This window comes from Anguilla anguilla, chromosome 6, assembly GCF_013347855.1.
Source record: "Anguilla anguilla isolate fAngAng1 chromosome 6, fAngAng1.pri, whole genome shotgun sequence".
NCBI classification, from domain to species: domain Eukaryota; kingdom Metazoa; phylum Chordata; class Actinopteri; order Anguilliformes; family Anguillidae; genus Anguilla; species Anguilla anguilla.
Genome location: NC_049206.1, coordinates 166,761 through 189,645, shown reverse-complemented (window position 1 = coordinate 189,645; position 22,885 = coordinate 166,761). Strand labels below are relative to the sequence as shown.

General features: G+C 48.5%; 1 protein-coding gene across 4 annotated transcripts in view; it reads right to left on the bottom strand.

Moving 5' to 3' along the window:
- The window catches only part of LOC118229710 (unconventional myosin-IXb-like), a 42,418-nt gene extending 22,983 nt beyond the window's left edge, over window positions 1-19,435 (bottom strand). The window contains exons 1-16 of one of the 4 annotated variants that reach the window (XM_035421956.1): window positions 18,461-19,435; window positions 14,513-14,566; window positions 13,233-14,081; window positions 11,760-11,854; window positions 10,972-11,034; window positions 10,751-10,850; window positions 10,056-10,150; window positions 8,034-8,163; window positions 6,172-6,261; window positions 5,630-5,746; window positions 5,368-5,514; window positions 4,040-4,161; window positions 3,664-3,805; window positions 1,579-1,774; window positions 860-938; window positions 680-772 (exon numbers count right to left, since the gene is read on the bottom strand). In XM_035421956.1, the coding sequence (XP_035277847.1) occupies window positions 680-772; window positions 860-938; window positions 1,579-1,774; window positions 3,664-3,805; window positions 4,040-4,161; window positions 5,368-5,514; window positions 5,630-5,746; window positions 6,172-6,261; window positions 8,034-8,163; window positions 10,056-10,150; window positions 10,751-10,850; window positions 10,972-11,034; window positions 11,760-11,854; window positions 13,233-14,021 (2,258 nt within the window). In that variant the 5' untranslated portion in view covers window positions 14,022-14,081; window positions 14,513-14,566; window positions 18,461-19,435. The remainder of the gene's footprint in view (window positions 1-679; window positions 773-859; window positions 939-1,578; window positions 1,775-3,663; window positions 3,806-4,039; window positions 4,162-5,367; window positions 5,515-5,629; window positions 5,747-6,171; window positions 6,262-8,033; window positions 8,164-10,055; window positions 10,151-10,750; window positions 10,851-10,971; window positions 11,035-11,759; window positions 11,855-13,232; window positions 14,082-14,512; window positions 14,567-18,460) is intronic. The other 3 variants (XM_035421955.1, XM_035421958.1, XM_035421957.1) reach the window with 3 other exon arrangements.
- Window positions 19,436-22,885: the final 3,450 nt, after the last annotated feature.

Genomic DNA, 22,885 nt, shown 5'->3' with positions numbered 1-22,885 from the left:
GTATGGTGGAGTCCTAGAGTCTTAAAAATGACTTTGTAACACCTTCCAGACTGATATTTCAACAATTTGTTTTCTCACCTTTTCTGGAATTTCCTTTGATTGTGGCATAGTGTGCTCGTAGAAACTTTGAGGCGACTACTTCACTCTGATGGTAATGTTCAATATGAGTGAGGTTTAGAACAAGACTGGCTGCAATTAAGTCTGGCTGTGTTCAATCAGCTGAATCTAACTATGAATTAAATCAATTTGGTTAATTAGTTGACTGAGTAATAAACGGGGCAATTACTTTTTCACATGGGTGATATGGGTGTTTGATAACTTTGTTCATTATATAAATGATATAACAATTTAAAAAATGTGTTTACTCAGTTTGTGTTCACTTTGTTTAATTGTTCATTTTGTCTAAAGATCTGAAACCATTCAGTTATTCAAATATTCAATAATAGAGGAAATCAGGAAGGGGGTAAATACATACTTTTTTCATGGCACTGTGTAATCCATCAAACCCTATGCTACTGCAATCCATTATCAAACCCTACACTACTGCAATCCATTATCAAACCTTACAGTGCTGCAAACTATTAGCAAACCTTTCATTCCTGCAATCTATTTTCAAACTGTACATTGATACAACCCATCGTCTACCCTGCAGCCCGAACTCCAGGCCCCTCCCCCTTACTTCCTCCTCTCATAGCTGGCGAAGATGTCCTCCATGATCTCCAGAGGGTGATCCTCAGACCGGTCGAAGGAAAATTCCAGCAGAGAGCGGCGGCTGCAGGCAAAGCAGGAAACCAATTACAGAGCAGGACAGGAGATCAGGCCCCTCCTCCCCGCTTCTGAACCCCGCCCATTAGCGTACCTCTGTAACTGCTCCACCATGGTGCTGGACTTCCTCCGCAGCTGCCCAATCGGAGTCCGAGACCCGCGCCACCTCTGACCTGTGGGACAAAACCAGGATTCGATCCCAAACCATACTGGCTCTTCCTTAAGCAACATCTATGCAGGTTTATGAACCATGGTTTCATCTGTCACATTATGAGTTTGTTCAGCAGTTGAATATAATCAGTATTGTGTAAAGTTTGGTCAATCTAGAGCTATCACATTTACCATTATCCATTCCTTAAGAAGGAGGGCCTGGTCAAAGATAAATATCACATTTGAAATACTTTAATTCTTTCATTGCTGATAAAAAAAAAAAATTAAAAAAATTAAGTGCTGCTGCAGATCCCTTAGGATATAAACCAAAAACCAACCTAAACACACAATCATAATGAAAGAAGAAAACTGGCAAAAATAAATGTTTCTTTTAAATTTGTCAGTAATCTGCAGAAATTTTACTGGTGTCTAAATGTTCACAGCACAGAGTTTTCATTTGGCCCAGGACAAGTTCAGTACCCCCGAGAATTCCAGGGGTCCCCTGATAGTACCTGTGATACTGAGAATTCCAGGTGTCCCCTGCTAGTACCTGTGATACTGAGAATTCCAGGGGTCCCCTGCTAGTACCTGTGATACTGAGAATGCCAGAGGTCCCCTGATAGTACCTGTGTTACTGAGAATTCCAGGTGTCCCCAGGTGTACCTGCATTCCTATTAGCCAGGCGGAGGCCAGCCTGCTTAAAGGCAGCGATGATGCGGACGATGGCTCGGACCACGCCCCAGCGGAACACGGCCACGGGATCGGTCCTCACCAGTGACCTCACAAACGCCCGGTCACTGTGCTTCAGCAGTGCGATCACACCCGCCGGGACACGGTCCGCATCCTTCACCCGGAAATCCTGCCAGAGACGGGAGATGTTACGCAGTGTTACACACTGCAAGCTAACTGCTTTAGACAACACTGGATTTCTCACAGTACAACAAAACCACACTCAATGTTCCACCAACTCAATTAATTTGGTTAATTTTTGGTTAGGTAACCAGAGGGTGAATTTGCCTGTTATTCCAAGTTGAGTTAAATTTTCTAGTGTTATTCACCCTCTAACCTGGCCAAACCCCAACCAAACACCACAGACACTGGACTAGAGGCCTACATTGGGCTAGAAATGAGGACTGGGCCCAGAAATTCTGGACATATTTACAGCCTGACCTGAACCAGCCCGACAAGGTCTAGCCAGATTTGAACCGCAGATCTGAACCATCGAGCCCAACTAACAAGCCAACAGCAGCATGGAAATGACACAGTGTTCCCTGCAGGAAAGCTGCAGCATACGTCCATCCATCTATCCATCCATCCAATATATACACCTCTATCTGTGGGGGTGCTGGAGCCTATCCCAGCATGCATTGGGCAAGAGGCAGGAATACACCCTGGACATGCTGCCAATCTATCCTGCTTTTGTAGTGGACCAAGCTTTCGTGCTTTTTTTAACACATTTTTCCAGGCCGTCTGGGTAGTGTAGAGGTATAAGCACGCCTACCATCGCAGCCTTTTAGCAGTGCCGAGAACTCGGCTCTGTACTGCAGGTGATCAAGCTTTTTGCTCCATGGCACCACGCCTTTGGAACAGTCTGCCTGATCACCTACGTCTGCCACAGTCAGTCTCGGCATTCAAAGCCGGGCTTAAAACCCATTTTTATCAGTGTGCCTATCCATTGCATGATACAGATAAAATATTTTATATTAATGCACTGTTTTACTATCGTCCTGTGATTTTACATTATTTTTTATTTTTTGTTCTTTGTTTTATTGTTGCCTTCTGTAAAGCACTTCGAGATCATCTCTGTATGATGAAAAGCGCTATATAAATAAAATGTATTATTATTATTATTATTACGACTGCAGAGACCCAGGTTCAATCCCCGGCTTGGTCAGACGTCCCTGCGAACACAGTTGGCAGCGTTCGCGGGTGGGACGCCGGTGAGGGTATGAGTCCTGATCGTTGCATTAGCGACTCCTACTGGTTGGTCGGGGCACCTGTTCAGCAGGGGAGGGAATCTGGGGGAGATAGCGTGAACCTCCACACACGTTACGCTCTCCCAGTGAAACTCCTCGCTGTCAGGAGAAAAGAAGCGGCTGGCGACTCCACATGTATCGGAGGTGGCATGTGGTAGTCTACACCCTCCCCAGACCGACAGAGGATAGCACATTGACCAGGACCGTGATACACACGGGGAATTGGTATAATGACTAAACTGGGGAGAAAATGGGAGAAAAATGGCAAAAAAAGCAAAAAACGTTTTTCCTTCTGTTTGTTGCACCACATCCTCATTCTGTCTTTGTGTTTGCAAAATGTATGTTTGTAAAATAGAGGAATAATTAACATTGTTCTGTTTGTAAAGATCAGAACAGACCAGCCAGCTAGCTCTAGGGCTGTTTTCCCTGTTAAATGTGACATTAATTAGTTTGTCGCTCCTGTGCTGTCAAATACAGCTGCTTTGATTTTCTAGTTGGCCATAAATTTATACTACAAAAACTAAGCAAGTGTTGCTATGCAGTGATTTGTAAACTTCCAGGTTGGCAGCGCTTATGAGAAAAATACCTACAGGCCTGTACCTGATCTGACCAACAAAATCACAGCCTACATTTGGGCTGCTTTAGGCCCCACAGATGATGCAGATCTCTCCTCTGGATCCCCTGGTACCTGCCCCCATGTACTTGCCCCCTGGTAAATAAAGGTTAAATAAAATGCTTTTAAAAACCTGCCCCCTGGTACCTGCCCCTCTACCTTGATCTGGTATTTCACTTTTCCGGGGAAGTGCTGGATGACGAACGCTAGCTCTCCCGTGGGCGTGGCCCAGAAGAAGGGGTTGCCATGGTGTTCCTGCTCAAATCTGTCCAGGAGGGTTCTATCTGTGGCCTGAGGAGAGCTAGAGAGAGAGAGACAGAAGAGAGAGGGGGAAGGTGAGAGAGGGAGGGAGAGAGAGAAAATCATTATTATTATTATTATTTCAATAGACAGACAGACAAACAGACAGACAGACTTGCAGACAGACAGACAGACAGACAGGCAGACAGGCAGGCAAACAGGCAGACAGACAAACAGATAGCTAGACAGATATACAAACAGGCAGACAGGCAGGCAGAGAGGCAGACAGGCAGACCTGTTCTCCTCATACAGCAGGTGGATCAGGCCATGGGGCTGACTGTTGAACAGGTGGATGCAGCCACTGTTGTCCCTGTAGTTGATGGTCTGCCAGGTAAGTCCTTCTGTCTGGTACTCCTCCTGCCATCAACACGAGACAGAGCGGCTGAGCCCTGAGTATCTCTAACAGACAGACTAACCAATCACAGTCTGGAACAGGCAGGCAGACTAACCAATCACAGTCTCCAACAGGCAGACTAACCAATCACAGTCTCCAACAGGCAGACTAACCAATCACAGTCTGTAACAGGCAAACTAACCGATCACAATCTGTAACAGGCAGACTAACCAATCACAGTCTGGAACAGGCAGACTAACCAATCACAGTCTCTAACAGGCAGACTAACCAATCACAGTCTGGAACAGACAGACTAACCAATCACAGTCTCTAACAGGCAGACTAACCAATCACAGTCTGGAACAGGCAGACTAACCAATCACAGTCTGGAACAGGCAGACTAACCAATCACAGTCTGTAACAGGCAAACTAACCAATAACAGTCTGTAACAGACAGACTAACCAATCACAGTCGCTAACAGACAGACTAACCAATCACAGTCTGGAACAGGCAGACTAACCAATCACAGTCTGTAACAGGCAGACTAACCGATCACAGTCTCTAACAGGCAGACTAACCAATCACAGTCTGGAACAGGCAGACTAACCAATCACAGTCTGGAACAGGCAGACTAACCAATCACAGTCTGTAACAGGCAAACTAACCAATAACAGTCTGTAACATACAGACTAACCAATCACAGTCGCTAACAGACAGACTAACCAATCACTGTCTGAAACAGGCAGATTAACCAATCACAGTCTGGAAAAGACAGGCAAACACAATTGCTGTCTCTAATAGGCAGCCTAAACCAATCGTTCACTCTAGCACACAGGCTAAATCAATCAGGAAAAAGCAATTGCTGTCTCTAGCAGGCAGGCAAAAGCAATTGCCGTCTTTTGCAGGTAGGCAAAAGCAATCGCTGTCTTTTGCAGGCAGGGTAAACCAACCCATGTCTGCAACACACAGGCTACAGCAATCACTGTCTGTAACAGACAGGCTGAAACAATCACTCTATAACAGACAGGGTAACCCAGTCAATCTTTACAACAGGATAAACCAATTGCACAAACAAACAGACAGGCTAAGCTCATCCCTTCATCAGACAGGCCAAACGAATCACTCTCTTACAGGCAGGTCAAGCTAATCATTCGCTAACAGACAGGCCAAACTAATCGCTCTCAGACAGGCTGAAAGACTAACTTAATGTTTGGCACGTCTGACTCACCTGCTCCAGCTCAAAGATGTGTTGGTTGAAGTAGTACTGCAGCAGCTCACTGGCGTAGTTAATACAGAACTGCTCGAAACCATTGGCTCTGCACTTCTCAAATCCAAACAGGTCCAGGATTCCAATGAACAAACACTGGTGCTCAAACTGAAAACATGAAATCAAATGAATGAATGAGTGATTTTGAGTCAAGATAACCTCACTCCGTTATTAGTCTTGTGACACGCACTCAGTCATTTGGTTTTGAACAAGAGAAGCTCACCAATGCAGGGTCCGTGATGTCTTTCCTGTTGAGCAGGGAGTGGTTGATGCGAAGGATGATCCTGTCAAACAAGGCGCTATATAGAGCCTTTGCCATAGAGTCACGAACAGCAATGGCCTCCAAAGCAATAAACAAAGAGAACCGTAAATACACAGACAGGACCGTAAATACACAGTCAGAACCATAATTACACAGCCAGAACTATAAATACACAGCCAGAACCGTAAATACACACAGAGAACCGTAAATACACACAGAGAACCGTAAATACACAGACAGGACCGTAAAAACACACAGAGAACCGTAAATACACAGAGAGAACCATGAACACACAGACAGAACTGTAAATACATAGAAAACCATAAAGCACACACAGAGAACCATAAACACAGAGAACAGGAAAACACAGAGAACTGCAAATACACAGAGAACCATAAACACCCAGGGAGAACTACTACTGCACAGCAACCCCTCCACACTGCACTGCAGGGCAGACAGACTGCAGGTGTCTGATCCTCCATGATGATGATGATGACGCCTACCTCGCTCTGGCTGTAGGGAAAGCTGAGTGTGTTTTTGGCCTTCAGTATTTTCCTCTTAGTCAGCACCTCCACCAGCATTTCCTGTTTTACCTGCAACAACAAACTGCACATTTAGCCTGAGTCACGGAACCATCTACACCACCCTGAGTCACAGCACCATCTACACCACCCTGAGTCACAGCACCATCTACACCACCCTGAGTCTCAGACCAGCACCTACACCACCCTGAGTCACAGACCAGCACCTACACCACCCTGAGTCACAGCACCATCTACACCACCCTGAGTCAAACCACCACCTACACCACCCTGAGTCAGACCAGCACCTACACCACCCTGAGTCAGAGCACCATCTACACCACCCTGAGTCTCAGACCAGCACCTACACCACCCTGAGTCACAGCACCATCTACACCACCCTGAGTCAGACCAGCACCTACACCACCCTGAGTCACAGCACCATCTACACCACCCTGAGTCAGAGCACCATCTACACCACCCTGAGTCTCAGACCAGCACCTACACCACCCTGAGTCACAGCACCATCTACACCACCCTGAGTCACAGCACCATCTACACCACCCTGAGTCACGGAACCATCTACACCACCCTGAGTCACAGCACCATCTACACCACCCTGAGTCACAGCACCATCTACACCACCCTGAGTCTCAGACCAGCACCTACACCACCCTGAGTCACAGCACCATCTACACCACCCTGAGTCTCAGACCAGCACCTACACCACCCTGATTCACAGCACCATGTACATCACCCTGAGTCAGACCAGCACCTACACCACCCTGAGTCACAGCACCATCTACACCACCCTGAGTCACAGCACCATTTACACCACCCTGAGTCAGACCAGCACCTACACCACCCTGATTCACAGAACCATCTACACCACCCTGAGTCAGACCAGCACCTACACCACCCTGAGTCACAGCACCATCTACACCACCCTGAGTCACAGCACCATCTACACCACCCTGAGTCAGACCAGCACCTACACCACCCTGATTCACAGCACCATGTACACCACCCTGAGTCAGACCAGCACCTACACCACCCTGAGTCACAGCACCATCTACACCACCCTGAGTCAAACCACCACCTACACCACCCTGAGTCAGACCAGCACCTACACCATCCTGAGTCAGACCAGCACCCACACCACCCTGAGTCACAGAACCATCTACACCACCCTGAGTCAAACCAGCACCTACACCACCCTGAGTCAAACCAGCACCTACACCATCCTGAGTCAAACCACCACCTACACCACCCTGAGTCAGACCAGCACCTACACCACCCTGAGTCTCAGAGCACCATCTACACCACCCTCAGTCTCAGAGCACCACCCACACCACCCTGAGTCACAGCACCATCTACACCACCCTCAGTCTCAGAGCACCACCTACACCACCCTGAGTCAGAGCATCTTTTCGTTTGGCTGATTAGAGAAACCCCAGCACCTCCCCCCTGGCCCGGAGCTCCAGCCCTAGACCAGCTGGGCACCCCTGCCTCCTGCCACTGTTGATTTTCCATAACAAACCGGTGCCTGCCCGTGGCAGATGGGTTCCCCCTCTCAGTCCGGTTCTGCTCAAGGTTTCTTCCTGCTATCAGTCCTTGCCACTGTTGCCCTTTGTGACAAAGCTCCTTTGTTAAAAGCGCTATACAAATAAAAATTGATTGATTGATTGATTGATAAAGAAGCAGTGCTTGGCAAGGGGAGAAGCTTCCCTGAAGTAGGAGTAGGGGTATGTGCAGGTGAGGAGCTTACCTGGACAGTTGTATGTTAGTAAGGGGAGTGTTTATACCTGGAGCAGGTGTATGTGAATAAGGGGGGGGGGGTTTACCTGCAGGAGGCGGGACAGTGTGTTGAGGGCCTCCCCTGGCCCCACCTCCAGCCCCTGGTCTGTGTCGGTTTCTCTGCAGGTGTAAGTCAGGTTGCCCAGGTACAAGATGGCCGACAGCACTGAGAAAATCCTGAAATAATAATAACACTAGTACACCTGCTGCTGTCACCCCATCAGCCTTTACAGGATGAAAACTAGCCCTCACAATAAAACACTGTTTATACAAACTGTTCTGTACAATTTTCCATTCAATATCAAACATCAGGGGCCCAAGCTACACCCCACCACCCTGAGCACGAGTCCCACCCTGAGCACGGGACCCCCCCTGACCACGAGCCCCCACCCTGAGCACGGGACCCCCCCCCTCCTGAGCACAGACCCCACCCTGAGCACGGGACCCCCCCTCCTGAGCACAGCCCCCACCCTGAGCACGAGCCCCCACACTGAGTACAGCCCCCACCCTGAGAACAAGGCCCCCCCACCCCCCCCCCCAACCTGAGCACAGCCCCCACCCTGAGCACGAGCCCCCACCCTGAGCACAGTCCCCACCCTGAGCACGGGACCCCCCCCCTCCTGAGCACAGACCCCCACCCTGAGTACAGCCCCCACCCTGAGAACGAGCCCCCCCCCCACCCTGAGCACGAGCCCCCCCCCCACCCTGAGCATGAGCCCCCACCCTGAGTACAGCCCCCACCCTGAGAACGAGCCCCCCCCCCCCCCCCGAGGACAGGACCCCACCCTGAGCACGGTCCCAACTCTGAGCACGAGCCCCCACCCCAGACACAGGCCCCCACGCTGAGCACGGGACCCCCCCTAAGCACAGGCCCCCACCCTGATTACAGCCCCCACCCTGAGCATGGGACCCCCCTGAGCATGGGCTGTGCCCCTGAGCAACACCCCCACTGGGAGAATTGTGCCCGAGCCCTCATGGGCAGTCACTCAAATTCCTGCTGCATTTCTCCACGCTTCCAAATTCCTCCTTCACTGTGATGTGTTGGAGCGTGTTTGTGCCGCGGAGAGGTGACGTAAGAGCTCTGCTACTGCTGCACAGTCCAACGCTAACCTTCACTGTACAGTTACAGTCTAACCCTAACCTTCACTACAGTTACAGTCTAACACTAACCTTCACTGCACAGTTGCAGTCTAACACTAACCTTCACTGTACAGTTACACTCTAACCCTAACCTTCACTACAGTTATAGTCTAACACTAACCTTCACTGTACAGTTACAGTCTAACACTAACCTTCACTGTACAGTTCAGTCTAACACTAACCTTCACTGTACAGTTACAGTCTAACGCTAACCTTCACTGTACAGTTACAGTCTAACACTAACCTTCACTGTACAGTTCAGTCTAACGCTAACCTTCACTACAGTTATAGTCTAACACTAACCTTCACTGTACAGTTACAGTCTAACGCTAACCTTCACTGTACAGTTACAGTCTAACACTAACCTTCACTGTACAGTTCAGTCTAACACTAACCTTCACTACAGTTATAGTCTAACACTAACCTTCACTACAGTTATAGTCTAACACTAACCTTCACTGTACAGTTACAGTCTAACACTAACATTCACTATACAGTTCAGTCTAACGCTGACCTTCACTACAGTTACAGTCTAATGCTGACATTCGCTACACAGTTATAGTCTAACACTAACTGTTACTCACTGCACATTCCAGGTTAGACAGATAAACACAGCACAGTGTTCCTAGCACAGTGTTCCCAGGACACAGCACAGTGTTCCCAGCACAGTGTTCCCAGGACACAAGAACCCTGTAGTGTAGAGGGCTCTTTATAATGAAGGACCACTAACCTGAGACCTCCTCTACTAACACATAAAGGTGGAGGGACGGAAGGAGAGAGGGATGGAGACAGTGGGGGAGAGATGGAGAGATGGAAGGAGAGAAAGGTGGACAGAAATGCAGGGAAAAAAAGAGGTGGAGAGAGAAAAAGGGTGAGTGAAAGAAAGGCAAGGGGAAAGAGAGACAGTGAGATAGAGAAAGAGTACTTACTGTCTCCTGGTGGGAGGGAGGAATCCCACCATCTCCATAGCCTGCTGCAGCCTGTTATACTCTGAAGCCAGACATGAGTCCTGTACAGGGGACACCTGGGACAGGGAACGCACTATGTGAGAGTATGTGTATGTGTGTGTGATCATGTGTGCGCGTGTGAGTGTGTATGTATGAGAGAGAGAGAGAGGCTGTGTGTGAGTATTTGTGTGTGTGTTGGTGTGTGTGTGTGTAAGTGCATGACTGTGTGTGTGCATGTGTGTATGTGTAAGTGCTTGTGTGTGTGCGTGCATGTAAGTGTGTGTGTGTGTGTAGGGCAGGTGTGGCTCATTACCTGGGTGAGATACAGGTATGTGTGTGTGTGAGTGTGTACGTGCGTGTGTGTGTGTGTGTTTATGTGTGTGTAGGGCAGGTATGGATCAGTACCTGGGTGAGATACAGGTGTGTGTGTGTGAGTGTGCGTGTGTTTGTGTGTGTAAGTGTGTGTGTGTGTGTGGGTGTGTAGGGCAGGTGTGGATCAGTACCTGGGTGTGAGATACAGGTGTGTGTGTGTGTGTGTGAGTGTGTAAGTGTGTGTGTGTGTGTGTGTGTGTAGGGCAGGCGTGGATCAGTACCTGGGTGAGATACAGGTGTGTGTGTGTGAGTGTGTAAGTGTGTGTGTGTGTGTGTGTGTGTGTAGGGCAGGCGTGGATCAGTACCTGGGTGAGATACAGGTAATCTTGTGGCTGTAGAAGCTTGAGTTCCCGCCTCTCCTCCTCTGACGCCCCAGCTAACATGTAGTAGAACACGTGGTAATTCCTGTGGGGGGGGGGGGGGGGGGGGTTTAAGTATTCAAACCCCCGCATTCTGCTTGCCCACAAACAGTCCCAACCAGCAGAGACACACACAATCCGGAATGGCCCTGCCCCACTCCCCTTACCTTTCGCAGGGCTCCCTGGAGACGACACGACTCTTCTCCAGCAGGTATCTGTGAAGCAATGCCCTGAGACAAAACAACAAGATAATCATTGGATAAGATAAAGTTTCACACACAGTTTAACATAACATAACAAAACAAAACATAACAAATTCAAAATTATGGGCATTAATGTAAAGTTGGTCCACGCTTTGCTGTTATAACAACCTCCACTCTTCTGGGAAGGCTTTCCACAAGATGTTGGAGCATTACTGCAGGAATTTGTTTCCATTCAGTCAGAAGAGCATTAGTGATGTCGGGCACTGATTGGGCGATTAGGCCTTGCTCGCAGTTGACTTTCCAACTGATCCAAAAGTGTTAGTTGGGGTTGAGACCAGGGCTCTCTTCAGGCCAGTCAAGTTCTTCCACACAGATCTTGACAAAACCATCTCTATACGAACCTCACTGTGTGTCTTGGGGCACTGTCATGTTGAAACAGAAAAGGGTCTTCCCCAAACTTCTGTGGATCAATTTCTGGAATTTCCTGCACTTGTTCAAATGTTCTTTTACATAAAGAGCTACCTCTCTAACTGGATCTATCCATTGTAATGAGTTTGTAACCCTCTATATTATATTCATCCCCATCCTCCTTCCCAAGCACAGACATATGTATACACACGACATACACACATACACAAGCATGCACAAATACACGCACACACACGTCCGCACACACACACACGCACACTCAGACACATGCACAATGCACACACACACACACACACACACACACACACACACACGTAACACACCCTCGTACTACTCCACTCTCCAGGTAGTGTGCCTGGATCAGCTTCCCAAAGCGGCTGGAGTTGTCATTTTGAGCCGTCTTTGCATTGCCAAATGCCTGCGGGGGGGGGGGGGGGGGGGTTGAGAGAGAGAGAGAGATCAGGGGACTGTGTAGTTCATTTTAAATTAGGAAGAGAGCAACATTGCATAGTAACTAAAATAAAATATATGTTGGTGTACTGGGAGACTGATGCAGAACCCTGCTCTGTTCTGTACTGAGTGACTCAGGCATGTGTGTGTGTGGGTGCCTCTGGGGGGGAGACTGTAAAACCCAGCTCCGACATTACTCAAGTGACAGGTTACAACACGCTACCTGAGAGGAGCAGGAAAATGAGCGGAATCCAGGAAACTGCAGCAGAATATCCCTGCAGGCCCCTCCCTCCCACCTGCAGGCCCCTCCCCCCCTGCAGGCCCCTCCCTCCCACCTGCAGGCCCCTCCCTCCCACCTGCAGGCCCCTCTCTCCACATCCCTCCCTCCCCCCCAAAGGCCCCTCCTTCCACATCCCCCTACTCCCCATGCAGGCCCCTCCCTCCCACCTGCAGGCCCCTCCCTTCACATCCCCCTCCCCCCCATGCAGGCCCCCCCCCCCCCAAAGGCCCCTCCCTCAACATCCCACTCCCCCCAATGCAGGCACCTCCCTCCCACCTGCAGGCCCCTCCCTCCACATTCACCCCCCCCCCCCCCCCCGAAGGCTACCCTCCACATCCCTCCCCCCCACCCCCCTGGAGGAGCCAGAGAGAAGTTCTGAAACAGGAGTCAGACAGAGGTTCTGAAACAGGTCACTGCAGCCCTTATAAAACACTGCTCCCTCCCCCACAGCTCACACGGGGGGGGAGGCTGATACAGGCCAATCAGGTGAAAGTTCCGCAGGGGGAATCCTGGGAAACTGGTAGAACCTGCTGCTCAGAGAGCCTCTGCAGGCAGCGCTGTCACTCTCGCGCCAAACGCGTTACCCTGACAACCAACAGTTAACACAGACCTGTGTGCAGAGCTGATCACCAGCACACTGGTCTGGAACAGCAGCACACTGATCTGATTCAGCAGATAGGGCCTTCCCCAAACTGGTGGGGAGGCAGAGAATCATCTAGAATGTGATTGCATGCTGTAGCATTAAGATCTGTCTTCTTAGGTTGTCTAACCTAAACCATGAAAAACAGCCCAAGGGGTATCCAGATACTTTTGGTTATATAGTGTACTTTCAGTACTAACAGTATAAGCTATAGCTCAGCTTACAGTACAGCGTAGCTGGACTGTTCTCTACAAAAGAACACAATTAATTAATATAATGAAACCAGAGCACACACTAACACAAACCATAGGCGTGATGGGGAATGTAGTGTTTTACCTGTAAGTGTGTTATTCAAATCTCGCACATCATACACGCTTAATGTGGTGATGCTATATGATGATGTAACACAATGCAGCAAGCCCTTACCTCCAGCACAGGCCCCGCCCCCAGGACGGTGCGCTCCACGCCATTGGCGTAGCCCTTGCGGCTGAGCGCGGTCAGGCAGTGGAGCAGGAAGTTGGCGCTCTGTGTCTTCCCGGAGCCGCTCTCCCCGGTGAGGACGACGCACTGGCTGGCGCCCTGGCGCAGCATGCTGTAGAAGGCCAGGTCCGCCACGGCGAACACGTGGGGTGCCAGCTGCCCGGGCCGGTGCCCGTCGTACAGCTTCACGTACTTGGGGTTGTACACCGGCAGGAACCTGAAGGGGTTAACAGCCAGCAGGACGCCGCCGGCGTAGGTGTAGATCTGGTTGCTGTGGAAACGGGTTCGCAGGTTGGCCAGGATGCTAGCCTCGGTCAGGATGGGCAGGTCGCACAGGTTGTCGATGCCCTCCTCTGAGAGGGGGCAGTCGCCATGGTCACTGTTGCCATGGCTGCGCTCCTGCAGGTGGAAGTAGTACCCCTGACTCTGGGGGTGTGGCTGCTGGGCGTGGGGGGGCCACAGGAGGACCCTCTCCACAGGGCAGTCTGCCCCTTCCAGCACATGCTGCACTCCGCCCACCTCCCTCACCTCCACCAGCTCATGCAGCTTCCCCCCGCCTACCCCCAGCGTTGCCACAGCATCCTGCACCACACTGATCGCTGTCGCACCCCGGGGGACCACCAGCTTGCAGCAGCCTGCCGTGTGCCCCTGAAGTCTGGGGTAGATGAACAAGACGTAGCCCCCCCCACTGGCCCCGCCCTCCTCTGATGCTGTGTTGCCATTGGTCACATTCATTCTGGCCCTTGCAGAGAACCGTCAGCATTACTCTTCACCTCCGGGCTCACCATCAGGCACCTGAGATAAACAGGCACACATGATCACTGATATTATAACAGGGACATCCTGCATTAGACAGGCACACATGATCACTGATATTATAATGGGGACACCCTGGGATAGACAGGCACACATGACCACTGATATTATAATGGGGACACCCTGGTATAGACAGGCACACATGATCACTGATATTATAATGGGGACACCCTGGGATAGACAGGCACACACGATCACTGATATTATAACGGGGACATCCTGCATTAGACAGGCACACATGATCACTGATATTATTAGGAAATATGATGTCTACAACCAGTGCACTATTATTAAAACTGAGCTTGTTCACTAGAGTGAAAGATTTTGCTTAAGTAATTTTTTTTAAAAATAATCAGGGCCTGATTCTTTAAGTATTACAGAATACAACAGAGAACACACAGGTGGCTAACCTTTAGAATTTGTGGTGCAAATCAGAGTTCTTATTGCAGAGCCTGATGTGTAACCTGCATGTAAAGACCATGAAAAGCAAACATACACAAAGCCACAAGTACTCAGAATATACTGTACACACACACACACACACACACACACACACCTAATCTCACAGAAACAGACACACAAACACCGTTAGGTTCTGCTAGATTCGGTTAAGTTCTGTTAAGTTGTTAGGCTCTGCTGGGTTCTGCTGGGTTCTGATAGGCTCTGCTGGGTTCTGCTGGGTTCTGCTGGGTTCTGATAGGCTCTGCTGGGCTTTGCTGGGCTCTGATAGGCTCTGATGGGCTTTGCTGGGCTTTGCTGGGCTCTGCTGGGCTCTGATGGGCTTTGCTGGGCTCTGATTGGCTCTGATGGGCTCTGATGGGCTTTGCTGGGCTCTGATAGGCTCTGCTGGGTTCTTCTGGGTTCTGATAGGCTTTGCTGGGCTTTGCTGGGCTTTGATGGGTTCTGATGGGCTCTGCTGGGCTCTGATGGGCTTTGCTGGGCTCTGATGGGCTCTGATGGGCTTTGCTGGGCTCTGATAGGCTCTGCTGGGTTCTGATAGGCTCTGCTGGGCTCTGATAGGCTCTGATGGGTTCTGATGGGCTTTTCTGGGCTCTGATAGGGTCTGCTGGGCTCTGATAGGCTCTGATGGGCTTTGCTGGGCTCTGATAGGCTCTGGTGGGCTTTGCTGGGCTCTGATAGGCTTTTCTGGGCTCTGATAGGGTGGTGAGCTGTGTGGTGGAGAGAAATCTAATGCATGAAGCTGCAGCTGTGGGCCCTGCCCAGAATTCAACAGTGTAGTTGGAATGCTGGTGACGTAGGCAAGCCGTTGGGTTGACAGCAGGTCCAGACACGCTCACAGCAGGGCAGGAGAACCGCCCCAAACAGGCCCTTTCCAGCCCTGCGGAATCCAACTGAACAAAGCAGCTTAAGCTCCTACTGCAGCTGAAGACCACACCAGAGCCTTATCCATAAAGGCACCCCACTTTTAAAGGTTTCCCCGATTCTACCGGCTTGTGCGTGGGAGTGAAGCAGGGGCAACCAACCCTGTTCCTGGAGATCCACCATCCTGTATTTTTTCATTTTTACTCTAATTCAGCACACCTGATTCTACTCACTAGCAGCTCAGCAAAATCTTAGCTGGTGAATGAGACGTGCTTGGTTAGGGTTGGAGAGAAAACCTGCAGGACGGCTGATCTCCAGGAACAGGGTTGGGAACCGCTGCACTGAGGGGCCAGGCAGGTTTGTGAACCCCTTATAGGGTGAGGCTCCCGTGTCACAGAAGTCACTGACTTTTTGAAGCCAAATAGGTCACGGCTGCCCAACCCTGTTCCTGGAGATGTACCGTCCTGTAGGTTTTCACTCCAACCCTAACAAAGCACACCTCATTCAACAGTTAGCGTTCTCGCTGAGCTGCTAATTAGTAGAATCATGTGTGCCAGATTAAAGTTGGAGTGAAAACCTACAGGACAGTAGATCTCAAGGAACGGGCTTGGGCAGCCCTGAAATAGGTGGTTCTCTGCATCAAGTTTTGATTGGCTGAAGCTGATGAGCTACAGTGAGTGAATCATAGCTCCACCCCTTTGGAGCGGGTGAAACTTTGCTCTCCCATCAGAGATGGTTCTGTGTGCTCTCTCCCTCTCTGAACCCATTTCACCCCTCTCCCCACCAGGAAACGCACAGCCGTTCGATCAATAAATAACTTGAGTCCTGTGCCATTCCAGACCCATGCAACACTTAGAACACACACATCATTTAACAGGCTTTTCCCAGAAATGATCAGGTTCACGGGTTCAGACAGCGTGTGCTTCTCCTGCAACGGCTGCCCAGCTGGCTGCGCAGATGGCCGATTGGGCTGTGCAGCCACTACAGCTGCTGACTGTAAGCCCATGATTGACCAGCAGCTGATTGGCCAGTGGCTGCACCCTGGTGTAATGAGGTAGAATATACATTAAGTGTAAGCTGACAACATCACTCTCTCCCACCAACCAATCAGACGGCAGGCCGTAGTGTGGTAAAATGCCAGAAACCAATCAAACTGCAGGCCAAACTGCAGCTAAATGCAATGATCCCATCAGACAGCAGCTAGACAGATTTTTATGTTTGCTAACAAAGTAAAATGTTCATATGCACATCATCTGGGAACACAGCACAGCAGAACAAGCTGCTTTGGGGTTCATGTTCTGACTGTAAAACACAAACCTACTGATGCCCTACACCAGCCATTATAAAGCCTGTCTGTATCAGATATTCTTCATCACACACAAGTACTGCTGGATCAATGAAAAATATATAAAACACACTAAATATTCATATTTAAATATTTAAATTTCCTAAAGGAATTAACCTATGGACCCCCAATAGAGGTCTAAATATACACACATACACATGGCGCACGCACGCACGCACGCACGCACGCACACAAGCAGTGTGATATTCTTACTGGAAGAAGCTCATTGTCGTAGTGCTTTGCTGTAATAAAGATTCTGAATTCATCATTCAGATGCACAACTACACTGCTAAATCCGAAGAAAAAACAGCCTGACATAAAGAGTCAAAGGTTAAACAGTCTAAAATCTACTATTCAAACTCTACTGTGGGCTAGGTTTGAACGACTCCTGCATTACTGACCCCAGAGTAACTCCTGGTGTTTTACTCAGAGGGGTACTCTAGTGACAGAGTGATGATTGACAGAGTGATGGAGGGGTACTCTAGTGACAGAGTGATGAGTGACAGAGTGATGGAGGGGTACTCTAGTGACAGAGTGATGGAGTGACCGAGTGATGGAGGAGTACTCTAGTGACAGAGTGATGAATGACAGAGTGATGGAGGGATACTCTAGTGACAGAGTGATGGAGTGACAGACTGATGGAGGGATACTCTCTAGTTACTGATGGAGGAATACTCTGCAGGTAATACACAAGAGTCAGTGTCTGCTGTATTAACCTTTTAAAAAGAATCTATCCTTCAATCAAAACTGGCCTCAGCCTCTCAATACGAACAGAAACCAGTTCTTTTGGGTTCTGCCTTCATCACAGACTCTGAGATTAGCCTGATATCTGTGGCATGTGCAAGATAAGCCTCATCTACAAAACACACCAACGCAGGCCGCGTTACCCACAATCCACCTCTCACATGCAAGCTATACCACGCAACCTTTTGGGGTCATAGCTGCAAATAAGGATATTAATGACGACTTTTACCAGGCACCAAAAAATTTGCCGCTTACAACTTCACCTGTACGCATTTCCTGAAAACAAAACAATAACCACTGGGGCTCGTACTTCGTTCATCGTTGTGTTCAGAATGCTATAAACTCACTGCCCGATATTCGTACCGCTGTCATAGGAATATCCTATGATTTAAAGGCCAATTTAAAAAATAAAAAAAAACGTCGCGACTTAAATTCTGCGACGTTGGCATCACAACCACGCGTAAAACAGAACGTTTTTCGCCGGTGAAACTGGTAATCTATGCATTTGCATGATCGCGAGGACTGCGATCCGTTCTGAGCGTTGATGCAAATATCCACACTGTACAGGTCCGTTGAGTTTTTATTTATACCTTAGATGAGAGAAATAACCTAAATACAGGAGATTACTTTTACTTTTGTAATGTAGCCTAGTTAAAAGTGCAGTCTCGAGGATCAAATATTCCCTAGGTCTGTCCAGGACCCCTCGAGCTCAGGCGTGTTAATTATTTTCCTGTCAATGTGCCCGAAAATTTCCCTGAGAAACACGCGACCGGCCTTAATATTAAAAATGCCTTTCTATCAAAAAGTGTCTCCATGAAGAAAGTCAGTCTAGCCTGAAAAGAAAAGGCTATCCCAAAAAAAAACAAGTTTGGCGAAGTTTACTTGATAATAATCTAGTCAATAAAATAAGCAGAAATAATATAATGCACAAAAATCGCAAACTTACCCTGTTTCAAAATGTCGTCATCTCAGTCTCATATGGGTACGAAATACCCAGAAGTTTACTTTCTCTTCCAAGTGACAAATGAGCACAGGTAAGCAGGCGAACGTTCACGCAATACTATCGGCTACAGGTAAGCAACAAAGCTTTCGGAAGTGTTGGTCGGAAATACCCAGCACGAACTTTATAGCAAAATCCTGAATGTAAACCTGCGAATTAGAAGCTATTTTGTGTTTTACGAAGTAGCTGAACAAATCACACCTAGTTTCAAATGTTTTCGATTCACAGAGACTGGCTTTTGGATTCGCTACAACAGCTTCTCTGCTTCCTTGTGCTTCTACTAAATGGAATGCCGTAAAGACAGTTGAGGTTGATGTTTCTTTTCTCCTCGCCGCCGACACGCATTCGTCGATAATTGGTGTATACTTGTCACGTATTAACTGAAGGCGGTTGAAATGTTGTTTACGCAGAGAAAAGAAACTATGAAATAATAGGCGTGAGAGCACTACAATTATTCGTACCCATCAGCGCCTTGTGCAGTGCCTACGATAATACAGCTCAGCTCGTATTACTGGGACGGTGGGCTACAGAATAGTTCAGTTCCCAAACGTTGGTTTTGTGAACAGATCAATACTTCAGTGGGTGGAATCATTCAACACGACTCTGCTTTCTGTTCGGTTTAGATCAGGGGGATCTTTCACGAAAGAGGGTTACCGAGTTTGCTTGGTAATTGCACCGAATAAACCCGGAACCCTCTCAAATCTAAAACATGAACTGAAATAAAAGGAGCTGTTCCGGGTTTTAGCGCAGTTATCCAGCTAGCCCAGTAATCTGTGTCGTGAAATACCCCGTTCCGTTCAGCTAAGCGTGCTTGAGCTGGCAAAGATCTATCCATACACCTTAACATAAGCACGTGGACCTATAAATTGATTGATTAATGCTCGGTTACATATAAAATAATTATGTTCGTATCTGATATTTTTCCCCTCTTCATATTTTGTTCTTCACATAATTGGTTGCACATTTCATTATATATGCTATATTTACTTGTAAACATATGTAAAATTGCAACTTTGTTTTCTCAAACTTTTATTCCATATGTTATACGATCTGGTACATTGTGGACGTTTGGTGATGTCTTTCCTGTAAACATTTGCTCCAACGATGAGAATCAGAACTATTTAAACAATATTGATGGAAAAGCTCATGAAAATATACAATCAGTTAAAATGTGTTTTTTTTTAATTTATTTTTTTTATGCCAGGCTTGCAGAACTCTGGTCCTGAGGGTCAGGCTGTGCGCTGGTTTTGTTCCCATCAATTACTTTAGTTTTATAAGCTGGTTCACTTCTGTACGTGAGCACTGTAAATACTTTCGGATACACTTTGCAGTCTGCGGCTGCAGCTGGTGCTTATACAAATACCAGCTCAAAATATGATTGAGCTAATTTAATGATAAGAGCAGAAGTGGGCACAAACGCTAGAAGGGACAGGCCCTTGTTGTGCACCCTGCACGGCCCTTGCTTCGGTTGTTTCCGTTGCATTGTGTGAGATAATCATCTCGCACCTGTGAGCGCAGAACGGCCTCTAGTGGCAGACAAAGAAATGACACAATCGGGCTCGTCAGTCGTGGGCTATTCAGATTACCCCACTCAAATGTACAGTTTACCGTTTTGTACACATGCAGTCCATTTATAGAGGTGGACATCCACTGAGACAGATGAAGTTAATTACATTGCTTAAGGCTAAAATGGCACACCTGGGAATCGAACATCACCTGAGGAAATGCCAGCCTAATTCCATTAGCCTTATGCTACTCTACTAACATAGCATAACATATCACAGCATAGCATAATATAGCATAGCATAACATAATGACGAGAACAGGCCATTCAGCCCAACAATGCTCACCATTGTACCTAGTGCTCTGATTACCTACAGACTAGATAGTATCTAACACCATATCAAGCCTGGTCGTAAAAATTGTGAGAGTACTCTGGGGCAGGGATACAGGTTCTGTGAGAGTACTCTGGGGCAGGGATCCAGGTTCTGTGAAATGCACAATTAAGTAAAACAATAATAACATTAAATATAACCCTAAAGTCAATCTAAAAAAATGCTTTTTCAAAAGTGACTAACAACTGTCAACTGTCTCTGCTTTCCTAATGTTAACAGGGAGCTTGGGAGCCTTCACAGAGAAGGGTCTGTCATCTTTAGTTTTTGTCTGGAGTACCAGTCCCCAGTCCCTAGTCCTCCAGGCCTCCAGTCCTCCAGGCCTCAGTCCTCCAGTCCCCAGTCCACAGTCCTCCAGTCCTCAGTCCCCAGTCCTCCAGTCCTCAGTCCCCAGTCCTCCAGGCCTCAGTCCTCCAGGCCTCAAGTCCTCAGTCCTCAGTCCCCAGTCCTCCAGTCCTCAGTCCCCAGTCCTCCAGTCCTCAGTCCTCAGTGCTCCAGTCCTCAGTCCCCAGTCCTCCAGTCCTCAGTCCCCAGTCCTCAGTCCCCAGTCCTCCAGTCCCCAGTCCTCCAGTCCTCCAGTCCTCAGTCCCCAGTCCTCCAGTCCCCAGTCCCCAGTCCTCCAGGCCTCAGTCCCCAGTCCTCCAGTCCTCAGTCCCCAGTTCTCCAGGCCTCAGTCCCCAGTCCTACAGGCCTCAGTCCCCAGTCCTCCAGGCCTCAGTCCCCAGTCCACAGTCCTCCAGTCCTCAGTCCCCAGTCCTCCAGTCCTCAGTCCCCAGTCCTCCAGGCCTCCAGGCCTCAGTCCCCAGTCCTCAGTCCCCAGTTCTCCAGGCCTCAGTCCCCAGTCCTCCAGTCCTCAGTGCTCCAGTCCCCACTGATGTGCACATGGACGCGGTTTATCATCCTGATCCCAGAGGAGCTCTGCTCCATGTTTTACATGATTGGACTCGTACCTCAACACTTAAGTTCCAGTGATATGGAATTTACGATTCAGTGATTCCTGAGTTAGAACTCAAGACTAATGTCACAACTGCAGCCAGTGCTTTATCTCCACCGAGGCTCTGTATGAAGGAAATATAAGCTACAAAATTGCAAAAGATGTCCACTCCTGACTCCTTTAATCTGGAGAAATACATAATTATTTTTTTTCCTTCACAGTCATATTTGCACAAACATTCCCCTGCAACATGAACATGGACAAACTTTGATGTTTTTGCCCATGAACGATGCATCTAACGGAATATTAATGGCAAAAGTATTATGCATAATAAAAATTTTAGTATCCAACAAAATGGACAGGCAACTGTGGGTTGGAATATGTAACTATTGCTGTAAAATAATGAATAATCCATATCAAGCATCCATCTTGCTCTGGCATGCACATGCCACTGGCTACTGGTCGCTGCCAGGATCCGGTTCAAAGCCCTGACCCTTGCCTACACTGCTGCCAACAGGACAGCCCCCATCTACTTGCAGGACATGGCTCGATTCTATGTGCCTGCTCGACCACTCCGCTCTGCGGCAGCAGGGCGCCTTGTAACCCCTCCCACCCGCCCAAAGGGATCACAGAGCTTCTCCACCCTAGCTCCCCAGTGGTGGAACAAACTCCCTGTCCCTCTCCGAACCTCCCCCTCACTACCCATCTTCCGCCGTGGCCTGAAGACTCATCTCTTCAGACTATACCTAGACTAACCACCACCACGCTGTATATTTCACCCTAAATCCCCCCCCCCTTTTTTTTCACGACACTTGTTACATGTTGCCCCATCCCAGCACTTTTTGGTAATTTATATTTGTCCTAATACTGTAGCTTATTCTTCTGCTTAGTTGGCTTTGTAGAGGTTAGGTCTGAATAGTGTTCACTGTGTGAACTAAACTGTGTTCTTGGCTAGAAATAGCTGTACAAAATAAGTATTGTACCTTACTGAACCTGTGTTTAGCAGTTGTCTATGACCATGAAATGCACTTTTGTACGTCGCTTTGGATAAAAGCGTCTGCCAAATAAATGTAATGTAATGTAATGTAAACCACTGACTGAATTATGGTCCCCTGAGCCTGGTATTAAGGTCCCTTCTCCTGAACTCATACAACTGGGCTTGCTTTATGCTGATTGGTTACTGATGATGCAATGGAATTCCTTCAGGCTTGCTGCATGCTGATTGGCAGGTGATGAGGTAATGACACACCATTAGACTCCACTCCTGTTCCTGCTGAACTGAGCCAGCTTCCTGTCTGCACACTGATACAGTTCAGCAGGCACTGGAGGTTACAGCCCTGCTTACATCATCACCCTGTGCCTAGAAATACACTGAGCCCCTCCCACTTACCTGGCTGCCACACAGTCCTAACCATAGAGCTGGAAGTCACAGCTACTTGGACAAAAGGCCTGTGGTCTCTGCAAATCCCCCCCCTGGTCTGAACCACCACCTACCAACCTCACACTATGAACCACCACCTACCAACCTCACACTATGAACCACCA